Here is a 21,406-nt window from a genome sequence, read left to right on the forward strand (position 1 = left end):
AGGGGATTTATAAATAATACAGATACCTGAGACTTTAATACAGATTTACTGAAGAAGTCTCTTGGTGTGGGTCCTGTGACCTTGCATTTTAATAAGCATTTTATATGATTCTTACGCAGTTGGAATTTAAGAGAATCACTCTTATACATAGACTTTTCCATTATTTATTTATTAAGTGATCACCTGTAGACACTATGGTGGGGCTACTGCTCCCCTTCAGAAAAGTACAATTATAGGTGGCAAATGCCTATTTGCTTTATAATATGATTGATGGTAAAATGCAGCTGTTGTTGATTTTCTGCTGCTCTAGATTTTGCTAGAGATCATTTTGTGTACACAATTGTAAAGAAACAATCGTTTTTATTGCATGTATTGATCATGGTGTGTAAGATATTTCGGCGTTTTTTCTATGTAATTGTTTTAAACATTTAAATACAGAGGAAGGAAACCAACACCTCTCTTATATTTGAAATGGACTGATTCAGAAGACTTGAAGAGCATAATCTCATTTATGTTCTGAAGATATGGTATGTGAATTAGCCTAACAAGATACCCATCTGTCCCATCTATTTGTGAAGCAAATATGCAAAGACAGGTTCAAGCCCCAGATTTCTGCCTCTTACTATCTGTATAACCTTGGGCAAGACTCTTAACCTTTTAAAAAATATTCAGTGTTGATGAGTGTTTACGGAGAGTTGATGATGTGTTGTAGGAACCATGTTATGACATTGCTTAAATATTTTGATAAAACTTTTGCTTTTACCATGATGTGAGGGATGTTTTGGGTATGATGCAGAAATAACGAGGTGAACAGGAAAAAACCCTTTGCAAACTTTTTTTTTTAGCGTATTTGGTGACAGATAAAATGTGCAGATCACAAAAGAAAATATGTAAGGAGGGTCTGTAGTGCATCCAAGAAGCATGGAGAGTGGTGAGCTAGCTTAAGAGGGGATGGCTGATCTCAAAAATCTCAAGTGTCCTTTGTGGGTGGCAGTGGTGAGCAGGGTAGAAGATAAAGCTTTGGTAGACAAGGTTTAGTCAGACTAGGAGAGATGATAGGGTTGTATATAACAACTATTGCATTGCCTGAGAAAGGGCTGTATATAACAACTATGGCATTGCATGAGGATGCCATATTAGCAGGAAGTGATCTGTCTGTGGAAGCAGTGGAGAGAATCTGTGGCTTCTCAAGCCTGAAAGAATATCCTGACACTTAAAGAGATTTTTGAAGTTGGCAAGAAAGAGGTCATTAGCCTGGTGTAGTCAGTCTTTCTCCACATCCTGTGCCCCTGGCAAGCAGTGATCTGTTTTCTGTCCATAGTTTTTACTTTTCTAGACTGTCATGTAAATGGAATCCTACAATTAATAAGTAGTCTATTGAACCTGGCTCCTTTCAGTTAACATAATGCATTTGAGATTCAGTGGAGTCATGTGTATCAAGTTTGTTCCTTTTTACTACTGGGTAGTATTCCATTGTATGGGTGTAACATAATTTGCTTATCCATTCACCAGTAGGATTTTTGGATTGTTTTTCTATTGTTTAGTGGTTAATGAATCACTTTGAAGTTTTATACTTTCAGGTTTTTACACTGACTCTAGCATTCATTTTGAGTTAATTTTTGCATATGGTACGAGGTAATCGATAAGTAACTTCTTTTGGTATATGGGTACCCAACCTTTGAAAAGGACCTTTCTTCATTGAAACTCCTTGGTAACTTTGTCAAAAGCCAAGTGACCATTTGTGGTGTGGGTCTGTTTCAAGTTTGTAGTTCTGTTGGTCTCTCTTGATCACCATTTGCACTGCCTTGATTATCGTAGCTTTATATGAAGCTGTGATATAATGTATAGTGGGAGTCCTCCAAATTTGTTGTTTCAAAATTGTTTTGGCTGTTGTAGGGGCGCCTGCGTGGCTCAGTCAGTTAAGCGTCTCACTTCAGCTCAGGTCATGATCTCACGGTTCGTGAGTTTGAGCCCTGCTTCGGGCTCTGTGCTGACAGCTCAGAGCCTGGAACCTGCTTTGGATTCTGTGTCTCCCTCTCTCTCTGCCCCACGCCTGTTTGCACTCTGTCTCTGTCTCTCAAAGATGAATAAACATTAGAAAAAAATTGTTTTGGCTGTTGTAATTCCTTTGCCTTTTCACCTAACACAAACCATGAGACAATGACCTGAGCCGAAATCAAGAGTCAGACACTTAACGACTGAGCCACCCAGGTGCACCACCCCCCATACTAGGATTTTAATTAGACATTTTAAAGTTTTATTTTGGTGTAATACTAGAGTCATAAGAAGTTGCCAAAACAGGAGAGAAGTCCCATGTATTTTTCACTCAGTTTTAACCAGTGGAAACATCTTGCAGAATGATAATACAATATCAAGACCAGAAAATTGGCATTGGTGCAACCCATAGAGTCTATTTATTTAGATTTTTACAGTTATATGTGCACCCATTTGTGTGACAGTGTGTTTATAATTCTGTCCAGTTTTACCACATGTGTAGATGAATGTAACCATCACCACCAAGATAACAGAACTGTTCCATCATCACAAAGATCCCTCATACTACTTGTTTATAGTTATTTTCATCCCCCTCCATCACCTTCCTCAATTCTGTCCCTAATCCCTGGCAACCACTAATTTGTTTTCCATAATTGTGTCATTTTGGAGACTATTATAAATGGAAATGATATAGTACATAACCTGTTGAGATTAGCTTTTTTTGCTCAACATAATTGTCTTGAGTTCTGTCCAAGTTGTTGCATTCCAGTAGTTAAGTCCTTTATATTGCTGAGTCATATTCCATGGTACAGATGTACCACAGGTTAACCATCGACTCATTGAAGGAAATTTGAAATTAGTGTTCATGTTAATTTGTATTAGTTTGCTAGGGCTCCCAGTACCAGAAAGTGGGTGACTTAAACAATGATAATCTATTGTTTTGCAGTTCTGGAGGCTAGATATCCCAGAGCATGGTGTCAGCATGTTGGTTCCTTCTGAGGGCTGTGGGAGAGAGTCTGTTCCATGCCTCTTCCCAAACTTCTCATAGTTTGCTGGCAATCTTTGGTGTTTCTTGGTTTATAAAAGCATCACCTTGGTCTCCTCCTTCATCTTTTACATGATGTTCTCACTGTGTGCATGTCTGTCTCAATTCCCTTCCCTATTAATTTTTTTAAATTTCTTTATTTTTAAATGTTTACTTATTTATTTTGAGAAAAAACATAAGTGGGGGAGGGGCAGAGAGTGAGAGGGAGAGAGAATCCCAAGCAGGCTCCACACCATCAGTTCAGAGTCCGAAGCAGATAATTTTTTCTCTTACACTTAAACTCTTGATTTTTGATACCATTACACTTAAACTTTTGATTTTTAATACCATTAACCTGATTACTTATTTGCTATCCTACAGGAAAAAGAAAATAGCTTTGGACGAACATGATCAGTATTATAACAAATGATAAAAGTATTTAAAATTTTTTTGCCTTAACATTAACATTTATTTATTTTTGACAGAGCACGAGTGGGGGGGGAGGGGCAGAGAGAGAGGAGGGACACAGAATCCGAAGCAGGCTCCAGGCTCTGAGCTGTCAGCACAGAGCCTCACATGGGGCTCAAACTCACGGACCACAAGATCATGACCTGAGCCAAAGTCAGATGCTTAACTGACTGAGCCACCCAGGCGCTCCACAAATGATAAAACTATTAAGTAAAGTTTAAATTTTCCTTAGATTTCATTTTGTCTTTGGAATTCATCACACTAAGGATGTTGTGTTGTGTTTTGGAATCTTAGTATAAGCACTTTCTCTGTATATTTGTGTTATTTATTCAGTGTACATGATTAAGTTTATTTTTCTAAATTTTTTCAACTTCAGGCATTTCAGAAATTCAGTTTCATGTCTCCAATAGATAATTCATTTTCCAAAATCAGAAGTTAAAATTCAACATAGAAGGGCATACATAGAAGTCTCCAGAGACTCCTGCCTTCTCTATTCTTTCTTTTTTCTTTTTCTTTTCCTTTGGTAAATATTATTTATTTATTTATTTATTTTTTTGAGAGAGGGTGAGCACGAGTGGGGGAGGGGCAGAGAGCATATATCAAGCTGACAGTGTGGAGCCTGGTGGGGGCTTGATCCCATGATTGTGACCTGAGCCAAAATCAAGAGTTGGACGCTTAACTGAGGAGTTGGTCCTCCTCTATTCTTTCTTTCATCCCCTTCCCCTCACAGGCAACCTAAAAAATGTTTCTTGTCAATCCTTCCAGTATTTCCTTCTGGGCAGACAAACACATCCATGTATACATTCTTATTTTACTATACTATCTTGAAAGTAGTATACTAGTCAAAATAATTTGTTACATGGGAATGCAGCCATGGTAGAAAACAGTATGGAGGGTCCTCAAAAAACTAAAAATAGAACTACCCTATGACCCAGCAATTGCACTACTAGGCATTTATCCACGGGATACAGGTGTGCTGTTTCGAAGGGACACATGCACCCCCATGTTTACAGCAGCACTACCAACAGTAGCCAAAGTGTGGAAAGAGCCCAAATGTCCATCAATGGATGAATGGATAAAGAAGGTGTGGTATATATATATATATATATATATATATATATATATACACACACACACACACACAATGGAGTATTACTCGGCAATCAAAAAGAATGAAATGTTGCCATTTGCAACTACATGGATGGAACTGGAGGGTATCATTCTAAGTGAAATTAGAGAAAGACAAAAATCATGACTTCACTCATATGAGGGCTTTAAGAGACAAAACAGATGAACATAAGGGAAGGGAAACAAAAATAATACAAAAACAGGAAGGGGGACAAAACAGAAGAGACTTATAAATATGGAGAACAAACTGAGGGTTACGGGAGGGATTGTGGGAGGGGGGATGGGCTAAATATGTAAGGGGCACTAAGGAATCTACTCCTGAAATTATTGTTTCACTATATGCTAACTAATTTGGATGTAAATTTGAAAAAATAAAAATAAAATAATTTGTTACAGACATTGATATTAGGTGCCAGACCTAACAGAAGAGTTGTGTTGATGATGTCTTCCATGGTGTGAGAGTTGAATCTGCCATACTGACCTGAACCATTTCATGATCTGTCTGCAAGTTATGATCAATATGAAGTAGTGAGATAGTTTCACTAGTAACTGTGCTAATGATTAATACAACATTGGAGAAATCTGCTTGTTACTATGTAATTTTAGAAAGAAAATGAGAGACAGATGAAATATAGTTGAATACCTAGTAAGTGGTTATTGCTAGCCAAAGCAAGTGGTAACAGGAGTAACCTATGTGTGTGGGGGTGCACAATGAGTGGGATATTCGGCAAACCTTGGCAGAATAATTTGCAAGAAGCAGTTGAAGAAATCTTTTTCTTGTTTGAAACTTATTAATCAGAAAAGCTGAGCATAATCTCGGATGGTAGAGAGATTGCTTTTCATGATGAAAAGAGTACTTTGAGCACTTTTGCCAAAGTAGTAATAATAGAATAAAATGGGAGATACTTGAATATGAAGAATCTCCTTAGGCATGTTGTTCTCAGATTTTGCTAAATTATTTGGCACTTTTTTTTTTTATAAAGTGGATCGTTACACACGTTTTTCTATTGAAAGTTTTCTCTTTTTTAATGTTTTTATTTATTTTTGAGAGAGAGAGAGAGAGAGAGACAGAGAGACAGAGCGTGAGCGGGGGAGGGGCAGAGAGAGAGGGAGACACAGAATCCGAAGCAGGCTCCGGGCTCTGAGCTGTCAGCACAGAACCCGATGTGAGGCTTGAACCCACGAACTGCGAGATAATGACCTGAGCTGAAGTCCGACACTCAACCAACTAAGCCACCCAGGCACCCCAAAAGAGTTTTCTAACTGAAAAATTTCTTTCCTTACTAATGACTTCACAGATAAATCATCAGTGCAACAAATTCCATCTTAAAAGTAAGGGTGCAATAACTATAAACCTCTCCAATTTAAGATAGTAGTTTCAAGTTCTCTGCAATATAGTATACTTTCAAGTATACCTAATACTAAAACATTAGTTCTAAGATATATTTTCCTTTAATAACATATCGTTCTTAATATTAAATGTGTACTGAGTCATTATTTTGCTTCCTTTTTTAGCATTTAGATAATCCTTTTAGGGGAAATTTTGTAGGATGCTTTAATATATTTGTGGTGGCTTAGAAATAAGGTGGTCTTTTGGTCTCAGTTGCTCTATGAGTTTAAAAAATTCCCATCATCTTAGAGCTCACATTGAGAGTTGGTTTTGTTTCCTTCTTTTTCACCATTGGATGGCATACTCAGGTGGATGAAATACACTTACAGGGATATGGGATATAAAGGCACTAAAAATGGAATAGGTTACAGGGCAAAATGTGGGGGCCCTTTGTAATATCTAGTATCAGTAATCTGTATATGTTTAACATTTTAATATCTCTTCTTACTGATCATCTTCATGAGGTATGCTAATGATTAGCTCCCCCCACCAAATTTAATGGAACCACATGCTACATTCTAGGGATCAGTAGTAACTCCTCTAATTCCTAGTATCATCACATGATGCAATTCTAGCATGTTTAGCCCTTGACTGCAGCCTGCTTGATTGCTGCGAGAAGGTTCTTGTTGCTTTTTTCCAGCTTTAAGTTGTGTGCTGTTTTCTTGTGGGAAACTATGAAACTTGTACCATCAAATTTTATAATTAATTTTTTTTTTAACATTTATTTATTTTTGAGACCGAGAGAGACAGAGCATGAACGGGGGAGGGGCAGAGAGAGAGGGAGACACAGAATTGGAAGCAGGCTCCAGGCTCTGAGCCATCAGCCCAGAGCCCGACTTGGGGCTCGAACTCACAGACCGTGAGATCATGACCTGAGCTGAAGTCGGATGCTCAACCGACTGAGCCACCCAGGCGCCCCTCAAATTTTGAACAAAGGAGAGAAACATTGAACATTTATTAAATGGGTTTCAATGATCATTTTTATACTCTGGTTTGTAACTTTAAAAATATAGCTAGGCCTAGCTTACCTTGTTCAGTCTAAACAAAAAAGTGCTTCCATTTTTTTTTTTTTTTAAATCTGGATGTTTCTTTGGATCTTTTGCCATAAAGTTACACAAGCTTTGGTTCATTTTTTACCATATTAAAGAGACAAAAAAATCTGTTTGCTAAAGCAAAATACTTTGAGTGTAGGTATAAATTGTTAGTGTCTTATTTATAAAACTACATTTCAAAAGATGTCAATAGTTAAGGTCTGTAGTATGCTTATTCAGTAGAAAGGTGTTCTCAAGTGTCTGGTGATACAATCTTGTGAGACTGTATGATACAAGAGATGCTTACTTGATAAAAGGTTAAAATTTAATTTTATTGTGGTAAAAAACTTAAAATGTACCATCTTCACCATTTTTTTTGTTTAAAAAATTTTTTTTAAAGTTTTATAGAGAGTGCAAGCAAGAGAGGGGCAGAGGGCGAGAGAGATAATCTTTTTAAAATTTATTTTTATTTTTTGACAGAGAGCGCAAGTGCACATGCGTGCGTGATTGTGAGCAGGGGAGAGGCAGAGGGAGAGAGAGGGAAAGAATCCTAGGCAAGGCTCCATACTCAGCGCAGAGCCCCATATGGAGCTCTGTCTCACAGCTGTGAGATCATGACCTGAGCGGAAATCAAGAGTCAGACACTCAACTGACTGAGCCACCTAGCCCCCCACCTCCACCCCCCCGGCCCCCGCCATCTTTACCATTTTTAAGCAGACAGTTCAGCAATTAAATTGACATTGTTGTGTAACAGATTTCTAGAACTTTTTCATCTTGAAACTCTGATTTAATGATACCCATTAAACAACTCTCCTTTTCCCACTCCCTCCACCTCCTGGTAAACACCATTCGACTTTTTGTTTCTTTGGATTTGACTACGTTAGATACCTCATCATGTCAGTAGAATCATACAGTATTTGTCTTTTTGTGACTGACCGGCTTATTTCATTTAGCATAGTGTCTTGGAGGCTCATGCATGTTGTAGCATGTGACAAGATTTCCATCCTTGTTAAGGATGGATAATATTCTATTGTATGTATATACCATATTTTATTTATCTGTTCAGCTGTTGATAGACGTGGGCTGCTTCCATCTCTTGGCCATTGGGAATATTGCTGCTATGAATGTGGGTATGCAAATACCTGAGAACCAGCTTTCAGTTGTTTTGGATATACACCCGAAAGTGGGGATTGCTGGATCATATGGCAGTTCAGTTAAAAATTTGGGGGGAACCTCCACAGTGTTTTGCATAGCACATGCACGGTTGTAACAATCTTACCAACAGTGCACAAGTGTTCAGTGTTTTACACATCTTTGTGGACACTTGCTTGCATGTGTATTTTGGTTCTAGCCATCCCAGTGAGTATGAAGTGGTATCTCATTGTGATTTTGATTTGATTTTGATTTAGATCCTTTGCCTATTTTTTATTTGGGTATTTGAATTTTTGTTGTTGAGTTGTAGGAATTCTTTATATATTCTGGTTATTAACCTTTTACCAGATACATGATTTGCAAATATTTTCTCCCATTCTGTAGTTTTTCACTCTGTTGGTTGTGTCCTTTGATGTGTAAAATTTTTGATACTGTCTCATTTGTCTGTTTTTTGCTTTCGTTACCTGTTTTTGGTCTCCTATCCAAGAAATCATTGCCAAGTTCAGTGTTATGAAGCTTTTCCTCTACATTTTCTTGTAGGAATTTTATAGTTTTAGGTCCTACATTTAGGTCTTTAACCTGTTTTTAATGAAATTTTTTATATGGTGTGAGATAATGAATTGTTCAACTTCACATCTTTTGCGTGTGGATATCCAGTTTCCCCAGCACCATTTGTTGAAGAGGCTTGTCATTTCCCTATTGAGTGGTCTTCATACTTCTGTCAAAAATAATTTGAATGTGTATGCAAGGGTTTATTTCTGACCTCTCCGTTCTATTCTGTTGGTCTTTATGTCTGTCTGTGTTTATGGTAGTACAACACTGTTTTGATTACTGTAGCTTTGTGATATGTTTTGAAAGCAGGAAGTGTGATTCCTCCAACTTTCTTTTATTCTAAATTGTTTGGGTTATTTGGAGTCCCTTGAATTTTATGATGATTTTTTCTGTTTTCTGGAAAAAAATGCTCTTGGGATTTTGATAGCAATTTCATTGAATCTGTGGATTGTTTTGGGTAGTATGGACATCTTAAATGATAATACATCTTCCAATCAATTTACATAGGTGTCTTGTGACTTATTTGTGCCTTCTTTAATTTCTTTTTATTTTCTCTAAGACCTTAAGTAATTTCTACACCCAATGTGGGGCTTGAACTCATATCCATGAGACCAAAAGCCACATGCTCCACCGACTGATCCAGTCAGGTGCCCCAAGTGTCCTCTTTAATTTCATCCAGAAATATTTTGTAATTTTCAGTGTATAAGTATTCTGCCTCCTTGGTTAGGTTTATTCCTAAGAAGTTTTTTCTTTTGATGCAATTGTAAATAAACTTATTTTCTTAGTTTCCCTTATTGGATTGTTCATTGTTGGTGTATAGAAGCAAAACTGATTTTTTTTAAGTTTTTATTTATTTTGAGATAGACCGTGTGTGTGCACACAAGCGGGAGGGGGCAGAGGGAAGGAGAGACAGAATCCCAAGCAGGCTCTGCACCACCAGCGCAGGGCTAGATGTGGGGCTCAAACGTGTGAACCGTGAGATCATGACCTGATCCGAGATCGAGTTTGAGTCTGTCCCTTAACCACTGAGACACCCAGGCATGCCGAAGCACAGCTGATTTTGTGTGTTGACTTTGTATCCTGCAGCTTTGCTGAATTTGTTCATTCTAACAGGTGTGTGTGTGTGTGTGTGTGTGTGTGTGTTTGTGAAATTTTTCGAGTTTTCTACATCCAGGATCATCTGAAAACAGATAATTTTCCTTTTATAATTTGGGTGTCTTTTATTTTTCTTGTTTTTTATTTTCATTAAAATTTTTAAATGTTTATTTATTTTTGAGAAAGATGGAGAAATAGTGAGCAGAGGAGGGGCAGAGAGAGAAGGAGACACAGAATCTGTAGCAGGCTCCAGGCTCTGAGCTGTCAGCACAGAGTCCAGTGTGGGGCTTGAACCCACGAACCGTGAGATCATGACCTGAGCCGACGTCCGATGCTGTCTTTAACTGACTGAGCCACCCAGGTGCCCTTAATTGCTTTTTAAAAAATGTTTATTTTTGAGAGAAAGAAAACAAGTGGGGAAGGGGCAAAGAGAGGAGGACAGAATCTGAAGCAGGCTGCACACTGCAAGCAGACAGTCCGATGTGGGGCTAGAACTCATGAACTATGAGATCATGACCTGAGTCCAGGTCTGACATTTTAACAGTCGGAGCCACCCAGGCACGCACCCCTCTTGCTTAATTGTTTTGGGTAGGACTGCTGATACTATGTTGCATAGAAGTGGGGAGAGTGGGCATCCTTGCCTCATTCCTGATCTTTTTCTTTTTTCCAATGTTTATTTTTGAGAGACAGAGACAGAGCATGAGTGGGGGAGGGGCAGAGAGAGAGGGAGACACAGAATCTGAAGAATCTGAAGCAGGCTCCAGGCACCCAGCTGTTGGCACAGAGCTCGACAGGAGGCTCGAACCGTGAGATCATGACCTGAGCCGAAGTTTGACGCTTATCTGATTGAGCCACTCAGCCCCCCCCCCCCCCCCCCGCCTCATTCCTGATCTTAAAGGGAAAGTTTCAGTCTTTAACAGTAGGATATTAGCTGTGGGCTTTTCACTAGTGGCCTTTGTTTTGTTGACTTTCCTTCTATTCCTAGTTTGTTGAATGTTTTTATCATGAAAACGTGTTGAATTTTATCAAATGCTTTTTCTGCATCAGTTGAGATGATTATGAATTTTTTTGTCCTTCATTCAGTTTGGTGCATTGCAATGATTGATTTTCATATGTTGCACCAGCCTTGCATTCTAGGAATAAATCCCATTTGGTCATGGTGTATACTATGTTTAAGGTGCTATTGAATTTGGTTTGCTAGTATATTTTTAAGGATTTCTGTATTGGTGTTCATCAGGGATGTTGGTCTGAGGGTTTTCGTAGTGTCTGTCTGGCTTAATTTAACTTTTAAAATGTCGTTTACATGTTTTAGTCTTTAGGAAAGTTTTTTTTTTTTTTTTAACGTTTATTTATTTTTGAGACAGAGAGAGACAGAGCATGAACGGGGGGAGGGGCAGAGAGAGAGGGAGACACAGAATCAGAAACAGGCTCCAGGCTCTGAGCCATCAGCCCAGAGCCTGACGCGGGGCTCGAACTCACGGACCGCAAGATCGTGACCTGGCTGAAGTCGGACGCTTAACCAACTGCGCCACCCAGGCGCCCCTTTTTAGGAAAGTTTAAGGTTAGAATTTAAATAAATTTAGTTTACATATGTATGACTCTTCTGTCATTGTCATTGTGTAGAATTAACAAATGAAGAACCAACCTCTTAAATCTGAAATAAGAAATGGGAAGTATCCATACTGGTTTATAAACTTCATTGTGAAAGCATATTTGATTTCTGAACTTCCAATATAAATATAATTCAAGCCTATGAATTGTATACTGTGGGTGTTAGTAGAAAGGTTAGCAGTTTATATCAAGTGGATGCTAATGCTAGGTATTTTAACAGGTTGTTATCTAACCAGAAATAGAAGGCACAAAAAATATTAAATATGTAGCTTGTATGTTGTGTTTCCTGGTCATACTAAAATGACAATATTTTTGTGCTTACTAGTAGTAACTGAAAATTTACACTTTAGATTAAAATTTCCCATTATCCTCTATAGAGTGGTTTTGCTTGTTTACACTTTGCTTTTATTGTTGTTTGTTAACTGAATTGTTATCTTAGTTACAGTTGTATCTCCATATTCCTGTGACTTATTAATAAACACTCAGTATTTCATTTAGATACTTTTTTTGTACTACCTTGAATAAATAAATGAAAGTTTTGATATAATCCGAGAATATGTGAGATAAAAATGTGGATTTCCCTTGAAATCCAGGTAGGATTATCCTTATTTTCATTTACTTTGCTATCACATCTGCTTTGCTATCTGTTGCTTGAAATCTGCCAGTGAGCTAGTGGTGCCCAATGTGAAGTGGGTTTGATGGTGATAATGTACTGTGCTTATACTGTATACCATTTATAAGTATTTACACATGAATTTAGCTCATGGTTGTAAATTTGGTTTTCAGATCTAGATATTCATTTATATCAGCTAATTGGGTCTCACCTTTGAAATGTTGATAGCCACTACACCCAGTTGTAATTATCGCTGTTTATTCATGATGTCTTAACATACAGAAAGTTCTGTCAGTGGGGGCATATATATATTTTTAAATTAACTCAGTGTCGAAAGGTAGGTATGGTATTCTGGTATAAGTTAGATGAAGAGTGAGCATTGATAGTATTTTTAAAAATTACTCATGATTTAGCTATTGACCTTGGCAGACTGAGATAAGAGTTTAAGGTGATAGTTTATGGTAAAACAAATATTCTGTTTTGATGTTTAGCTTGATACTTATTTTGATATTTATCTGTTTTGATATTTATTTATAAAAGTCAACTGCAGCTTGTTAGGACACACTGGGGAATCAGCAGACTTGGAATTAGATAGTTGATACATGTCCAGTATATCAGGTATGATATGATATCCAGTGTCTAGCAGCAGCCAGTGCCGGTATGGTAGACAGATGGGAGGACGATGTGGCATTCAGATTAGGGCATCTGGAGAGACACAGAGATGCTGTTTTTAGGGTGGGTTTTGGGCAGGAATCCAGTTCATGGGATGGGGTTGGTAGATAATTTATAGCAAGAACAAAGCAGGGTATTGATCCTGGGATGACTCAGACACAGGGTACAACTGAGTACAGGGTGAAAGAGTAGTGGGTCTGCAGGAATAAAGCAGAAGCTTTTTCTTATCTCCCTCCCCTTCCCCTGCCAACACCCCCCCTCCCCCAACTGGTAGTACTCATTTGTTGCAAAGTTGAGGAGTGGCATGCTAGATTTTCTACAGAAATCAGAATCGATGGTCAAGATCTGGGGCAAGCAGAATATGTAGGTTGGGCCAGGTGATTCTAATTGTGTTTAGCACTGGAGTCATATTTGGAAGGTATTGGGGAATGTGGGTAGACAAGGAAACTAGCAAGATTGCTGAGCACCTACTATCACATACTTAAAAATAGGAGGGGAACAGGTGGATGTTTCCAGTTCTGTCTGGCTTTAGTTTCTGGCAATGTGTAGTGATAGCATATCTGTGTAGACTGTGCCCCAGCTTGCTCCTTCCCCTCTTCCTGAAGTAGAAGTTGTTTCTGAAGTGTCGTGGCATTGTGTTCAGTTTGTCTACTTATTTGAGAAAGTCCTTTTACTTCTGGCCTCCCTCTTTCCTTCTGTATATTGTTTTTTAAGTTTGTAAGGGCAGATACTTGACCTATCATACAGTTAGTTAGGAAATGTAGGTGGGGTCATTAATTCTCTGAAGTGCGCAGATTTCTTCTAGTCCTACCGTTTCCAGATTACCTTTTCCTGTGCTAAAGCAGGTGCTTTCAGTAGAAATTCTTAAGGACTCCATCTAGGTTTATGGAAACGAAAATATATTTGCAAATGATACACGTGGTAGCTACGATATGAGTATGCTATCAAGAAATGTTTTGGTTGAAGTTTTGTTACTGGTCTGGGTGTACATGATCATTGCTTGATTTGTCATGCTTTACACCTTGTCATCTCCTTAGAAGACTATAGCAGAAATTGGGGAGATAAACAGAGGGAAGAAAAACATCTTTTTGAGCAAGGAGAAATCTTTTTTTAAGAAGGTTATTAATCATTAAAGGGACAGTAGATTTTCTTCTTTTGAAGGTAAGTATTTACGATTAGCAGTTTTTTGGTGAGCTTTTCATTTCTTGCCCTATGTACTCAAAGTTGCCACGTATCATTTGACATAAGGAATGATAATAACTTTCCTATTTTGATTAAGTGTTCTGCTGCAGGAACTAGTTTACCTTTTAACATTCATGACCTCAACCTAAATGATAGACTCCTGCCAGTTGGCTTCTAAGAAAGTAGATAGGCCAATAAAAGCATACCTATGTTCATAAAGTTTTTGGGGGTGCCTGGGTGGCTCAATTGGTTAAGCGTCGGACTCTTGATTTTGGCTTGGGCCATGATCTCATGGTTTGAGTTTCAGCCCTGTGTGGGGGCTCCGCCCTGGCAGTTTGGACCCTGCTTGGGATCATCTTTCTGCCTCTCTCTTTGCCCCATCCCCCCTCAAAATAAATACATAAACTTTAAAAAAATATACAAAAAGTTTTTGTTCCCTGCTAACCTTGAGTAGATGAACATGGTAATGATCATTTTATGTGAGCGCTTGGATGGCTCGGTTGGTGGAGCATGCGACTCTTGATCTCAGGGGTCGTGAATTTGAGCCCCACATCGGGAGTAGAGATTACTTTTTAAAAAATCATTTTGTGATAGAACTCGGATTTTTGTAAATACTTTGAGATTATGGACCCGAAATATGAATAAATCAGCAGAGATAGTTTTGTAATTCCTCAGATAGTTCAGATTTTAAAAGATGACATTAAAAAAATACATCTCCACCTACATAATTTACTTTTTCCATACTAACAATAAAATTGTGAGTTAAAAATGTGAAAATCACCTATATTGTCACCATCCTGATGGTTTTTTTTTTCTCAACGTTTTTATTTATTTTTGGGACAGAGAGAGACAGAGCATGAACGGGCGAGGGGCAGAGAGAGAGGGAAACACAGAATCGGAAACAGGCTCCAGGCTCCGAGCCATCAGCCCAGAGCCCGATGCGGGGCTCGAACTCACGGACCGCGAGATCGTGACCTGACTGAAGTCGGTCGCTTAACCGACTGCGCCACCCAGGCGCCCCAATCCTGATGGTTTTTTTGAATGTTTATTTTTTTTGAGAGCGGGAGTGTGCCTGCACACCTGCGCAGCACAGGCAAGGGAGTAGCAGAACATGGAGAGAGAGAATCCCAAGCAGGTTCCCCACTGTTGGGGCAGAGCCCAGAGCTGTCAGTGCAGAGCCTGACACAGGGCTCAAGCTCAGGAACTGTGAGATCATGACCTGAGCCAGAATCAAGAGTTGGATGCTTAACCAACTGAGCCACAGGCATCCCACCACCCTATGTTAACTGTTCTCCTTTGCTGCTGCTTTTTTGTTGTTGTTAATATTGCATCCATTGATAGAGGGCTTTGATGTATCAAACTTTACCCATGTTGCTACACAGTCATCATAAATAGTTGTAGAGAATGAATGTTACATTATTTGTGTTTTTGTACCGTAAGTTAATAAATGGCTGGACATTTAGGTTGTTCCTACTTGTAAGTGTTTATATTATAGTGATGGTGGCATTTCAGAGGGTTATGTGTATTTCTTAGATGTGATTCTTAGAGAAGGATGTAATCCTTTTGAGAAGAGTGTTAAGATAATAGATTAGCATGTTTGTATGTGCTGAATTTGCTGGCCTTTAGCAGCTGAATATTTCTCCATTTTTAGGGACATAACACACCTAGTCATTTTAAATGCTCCCCTCACTCCCTAACAATACGTGGATTCTGAGGGACCTTGTTAGTGATGGCTCTCTGTTTTGGAGCTTTTTACTTTCTGTTTTGAGACCACTTGGGATTTGAGTTAAAAGAACTTTGAGGGGCGCCTGGGTGGCGCAGTCCGTTAAGCGTCCGACTTCAGCCAGGTCACGATCTCGCGGTCCGTGAGTTCGAGCCCCGCGTCGGGCTCTGGGCTGATGGCTCGGAGCCTGGAGCCTGTTTCCGATTCTGTGTCTCCCTCTCTCTGCCCCTCCCCCGTTCATGCTCTGTCTCTCTCTGTCCCAAAAATAAATAAATGTTAAAAAAAAAAAAAAAAAAGAACTTTGAAACAATTCTTTTACCAAAAAATCAAAATTACTCTAAGATTTTTAAACAGTATCATAGGAAAACATGTTTTTTGTATATTTTTACTTTTTTTGGGGGGGGTAATTTTAATGAATTTATTAGCAGGTGATTCAAAGTTAATTATGCAAACATAATGACATTTTTTGTATATTTGTGTTTGTATGTTCTAGTTATAGGAGTCTAACAGGTTTTCACAAGTGAGGGAAGATTTTGTTATTGAGTGAATTTAACATGGAATGTAAATTTTGAATAATAGGCCATAAACATGTATTTATTATAGATAACTTGAAAAAGCTATGGTGATCAAGTTTTAGCTTTTAGATCTTTGTTTATATCAAAAGAAGTGCTACTGAGAGCATTTACTTGAATTTAATGTATAGAATTGAAAATATATAATCACCTATTACCTTTTATTCTAATAATTATGTGTGAATGTATTTAACAAACCTTTAATGGCAGGATACTAATACACTTGAGCTTAAGGAAATGGTTTTACTTTAGAGTATATTCAAACTGTCTACAAATGTGTTACTTAGTTTTCAGTAAGGAGAAACAGAAGCTAATTGTTATTGTATGTATTTTTTTCTTAAAAGGAACATAGTGATTAAGAGCTAAAGCAAATTTCATTTTTGTGAATTATCTTCCAAAGCTTTTGGAATGTTAACTCTTTTATAGTAGTTGCAGAGAATTTGTACATGTGATAAGAATCAGTTTTTCCTTGACACTAGGTGAGAGCTCCACCTTGTGATCTTTGAGCATATTTTTTAAAAAATTAGTAACCTATAGTAGGCCAGAAATGGTGTGATACGTTTGATCATCAGACTCTTACTTTTATTTGAGCATTACATATTCTTACAGTTTTGGGTTTTCCAACTTGGGACAAATGTTATTAAGTCTATTTAAAGACTTTGTTTATAAGTTTTTTAATGTAAGTCTTTGGGGGAAGCAACTGTATTTATATACAGCTGTAGACATTTAAAATAAAAAAATTTATAGCCCTTTCTACTGATAAAAGTTTATATTCTTAAAAAAACCCAGTGCTAATTTACCCATTAATTCCCCCTCCCCTTAAAGAAGTACAAAGCAGCTTTAATATGTATAATGTTTTGAGCTATGAAGAACTGTTTTGGTGGCAAATTGGTTATTTTGATAGTGATTAAAATAGCAAAGACTCAGATACAGGCAATTTGGTATTTATGCTTAATAATATTAGGTGGCAGTATAGGTAGGTGCCTTCTTGTAGAAATATATTTTCATGTTTATTGGTACAGGTAGTTCCATAAGGGTAAGGATCTCTCCTGTTCACCACTGTGCGCCCCAGTGCGCAGCACTGCATTTGGCATATGGTATAGATACCTTTAATTGGTTGGATGGATTTTTAATAATTAGAAACTTATTAGAACAAATGTTTAACCAGGATAGGGAGTTGGCGAGTTTAATAATTTTTTCCTAAATCTATTAGACCTTGTCATGGTATTTCTTTTTAAAATACAACTTGTAGGGGCGCCTGGGTGGCTTAGTCGGTTTAGCATCCAACTTCATCTCAGGTCATGATCTCATGGTTTGGGAGTTCGAGTCTCGCATCTGGCTCTGTGCTGTGTTGACAACTCAGAGCCTGGAGCCTGCTTCAGATTTTGTCTCTCTCTCTCTCTCTCTCTCTCTCTCTCTGCCCCTTCCCTGCTCGCACGCTCTCTCTCTCCCTCCTTCCCTCCCTCCCCCCCTCTCTCTCTCTCAAAAATAAACATTAAAAAATTAAAAAAAAATTTTTTTTCAACGTTTATTTATTTTTGGGACAGAGAGAGACAGAGCATGAACGGGGGAGGGGCAGAGAGAGAGGGAGACACAGAATCGGAAGCAGGCTCCAGGCTCTGAGCCATCAGCCCAGAGCCTGACGCGGGGCTCGAACTCACGGACCGTGAGATCGTGACCTGGCTGAAGTCGGACGCTTAACCGACTGCGCCACCCAGGCGCCCCTAAAAAATTTTTTAAGTACAACTTGTCTGAGACACTTAACATCTTCATAAATTCCATTTTTCCTTAGTGTTTGCTGTGGTTTCTAATTACCAAATCCATGTTAGTATAGCCCTGTATACTGAATAAATTAATTTGACCTGGCAAAACTTGTACACTAGAACTTTGTGCTATTTAGAGGAATGTGGTAAGTGTATCATATAATGCTTATTTTATTTAGTGTTCTCTGCTTTTCAGAGCTGATGCATTCTTTATATCCCTTAGGAGAATATATTTATGAACTACTTTTAAAAACTGTGTATTTAAGGAATGCATCAAGTTTGGTTTTACAAAGTGCTTGGGGGAGGGCTGAGGACATTGCAGGTAGGCAGACAGAACAAGCACTTCATTTCCATCTTGCCATCTAGATTGCCTGGTTAATGTTGGTTAGAACTTATTAGCTCTATACTTCTCCAACTCCTTTATAAAAAACAAAATTGTTTCTTAAGAAGTAATTTTTTTTTTAATAAGTTGGGATTTTTAGGAGGCTAGAGTGCATCCTACGTGTGATGGCAAGCATCAGAGTTCTGGTGTGCTACTTAGATAATTCCTTAGGTTACAATAAGAATAAAACCAAATTAACAATTTAGTGGTTTTAGAGGAGAACAATCCTGGGACCATGATTTAGTGCAATGAGAAGACCATACTAACGGTCATACCCAAATAAAGATTTTACAATATGAGTACTCTTCAGAAAAAAAGATCAACTCAGAGTGGCAGTATAGACAACCCCTGATTATTCAGGGCTTGATTTGTGGATTACTCATTCTTCTTGTTTCTCTTATTACCTCATTATTTTGCTGTTCATAGTAGCTTCATTAGAGTGAGCTAGGAAATGTAGTGTTTTGAATTTCTATTAATTGCATATTACTAGCCATTTATGATTTTTAGAGACTTAAAATTAATGGAAAAATATGGGGCACCTGGCTGGCTCTGGTTGGCAGAACATGCGACTGTTGATCTCAGGGTTTCAGCCCCACTTTGGGTGTAGAGATTACTTTAAAAAAAATCTTAAAATTAATGGAAAAATTGAATTATCAGTTTCTTGTATAATGTCGTATTTATTGGGAGAGATCATTAGAAGTTAATCAGTATGCAGTATTTTAGCATTATTATTTTTGGGGAGCATAGAGAGTGCATGTGTGTGTGCGAGCGGGGGAAGGGCAGAGAGAGGAGAGAGAAAATCCCAAGCAGGCTCCATGCTCAACACAGAGCTCAATGCGGGACTGAATCTCACAACCCTGGGATGGTGACCTGAGCCAAAATCAACAGGTGGACACGTAACAGACTGAGTCATCCAGGTGCCCCATAATGTTTATTATTAATTAGATATATTTAGTCTTATCTGCTTTTTCTTTAGGTGGCCATCAAGTACTGGATTCACATGGAAATAAAAGAAAAACATAAGAAAATTATAAAAGAAAGTTACACACAAGATTAAGAGCTTCAGACCCAGCCTATTTTTTCTTTTTTGTTATAGACAGACTTATCATTTACTTTTAGATCATTTTCTCATTTAGGATCTGCATCTTTGACCTTCAAAATTAGAAATAATATCCCTCCTATGGCCAAACTAAACTTATTTTGGTCACAAATGGCATCATCTGTTGTCTACATGACATTATTGGTATTTAAATTGATTGTTAAGTTCCTTGAGGGAATAGATCAGAGCTAACATTTTTTCCCCTTCTCTTTTCAACACAGTGTGGTATTATCATGACATTATTTATTAATAAGCAAGACTTTGGGCTGCTTCTTTTATTATAGAAGAACCTGCCTTTTTTTTTTTTTTTAAGGTAGGCTCTATGCCTAACATGGGGCTTGAACTCATGACCCTGAGATCAAGAGTTGCATGCTCTACAGACTAGGCCAGTCGGCACTGCTGGCTAGCTCCTTTTAACTGTACGGTACATCATCAGCAAAAAGCTGCAGAATTTTTAGGCATCTTGTATTATGGTTTTAAACTTGTCATAAAGATTTTAGGACCAGTAAGAGTCATATCCTGTTCCTAGTTAGGGCATACATCTCTTTAAGCCAGGCTAGAGAATCATAACAAATTTTAGTTATTTAAACCAGAACATTTATTTGTAACTTATTATTGAAATCCTTAAGATGAAACAGATGCTGCAGCATCTGCCCTCTTGGGTTTAAGTGTTGTTCTTTCACGGAATCCATGCTGGAATCTGCAGTATACAATTTTTAGGTGCCTCATTTGATCAGTCCCAGTGGTGTTTCATCTTTTAGCCTTGGCACTCCAGTTATACTTTCTCTTCCCCTTGGCAGGATTATTTGTTACAGGTTGGCTTTTTTTTTTAAATTTAAATTTCTTAAAAATATGTATTTATTTTTGGGAGACAGAGAGACAGAGTGCAGGCAGGGTAGGAGCAGAGAGAGAGGGAGGCATAGAGCCTGACGTTAGGCTCAAACCCATGAAGCATGGGATCATGACCTGGGCCAAAGTCGGACACTTAACCTACTGAGCCACCCAGGCGCCCCACCACAGGTTGACTTCTGAAGGTGGTAGGCCGTGGAGCCATGGTGGCGGCACAATGTGTGCGTCTTATTGCCACACTTTCCAAATGATTACGTCCCCTTCATCATCTCGTTTCTGTGGCCGAGACCAAGGAGAGAATCATAACAAAATTTAAAAATAATTGTCTGTAATACAGTGTTTTTTCTTTGTAACTGTTGTTGCTACGGTGGGGCTACATCTGTTTATAACAAATCCACATCTAGAAAAAGCAGTCAAATGCAAGGGGAAAAAAATCCTTATTTACTAAAGGACAGTAGCAGGCACTGGGAAATTTAGTTTTTGTTTTGTTTTGTTTTGTTTTGTTTTTGTTTGTTTTAAGATTTTAAGTAATCTCTATACCAGAACTTACAACCTGGAGATCAAGAGTTACATGCTCTACCAACTGAGCCAGCCAGGTGCCCTGGAGATCTAGTTTTTGAGTATGGATATCTTTCCCAATATTTTTCATTTGTTTGTAATAAATATGGCATCCCTTCCCTTAAAGGAATTGTTTGTCTTAGAAGAAAGAAGCAAACCATCATTTTACCCACGTAAATATATGAATATATTTCTGACATTGGGGTGTTCCAGAAGATGATAAAGAAATGATAGCAGCTCCAGAAATACCAACTGATTTTAATCTACTACAGTAAGTATATTATGAAAATTTTTAAATACTTGCTTTTTCCACGAAATGGGAAGGATAGTATATTAATTTCAGTTAAAGTTAGTTCAGAAGATCTAACATATAAGATAGAAGATAAGCATGTAACTTTGAAACAGTTTATATCAGTGCTGGTTTGTCTCTGTAACAGCAATTCCATGGTTTTCTGTACTATGTGTTAAATTTATTTTTTACTTTATTATTTTGCCGTGCGATTCTTTGAATCTGTACTTGGTTTTACAGTAGCAAACTGTTTGAGGG

General features: G+C 38.0%; 1 protein-coding gene across 4 annotated transcripts in view; it reads left to right on the plus strand.

Moving 5' to 3' along the window:
- Nucleotides 1-21,406, plus strand: part of STAG2 (stromal antigen 2) — a 139,273-nt gene that overhangs the window by 31,060 nt on the left and 86,807 nt on the right. For 3 of the 4 annotated variants that reach the window (XM_030306208.2, XM_030306211.1, XM_030306209.1), the window contains exon 2: nt 20,987-21,130. In XM_030306208.2, coding sequence (XP_030162068.1) covers nt 21,087-21,130 — 44 coding nt within the window. In that variant the 5' untranslated portion in view covers nt 20,987-21,086. Of the gene's footprint in view, nt 1-13,799; nt 13,893-20,986; nt 21,131-21,406 lie in introns of those variants that run through there. The other variant, XM_030306210.1, reaches the window with a different exon arrangement.

Source organism: Lynx canadensis, chromosome X (assembly GCF_007474595.2).
Source record: "Lynx canadensis isolate LIC74 chromosome X, mLynCan4.pri.v2, whole genome shotgun sequence".
Lineage (NCBI taxonomy): Eukaryota > Metazoa > Chordata > Mammalia > Carnivora > Felidae > Lynx > Lynx canadensis.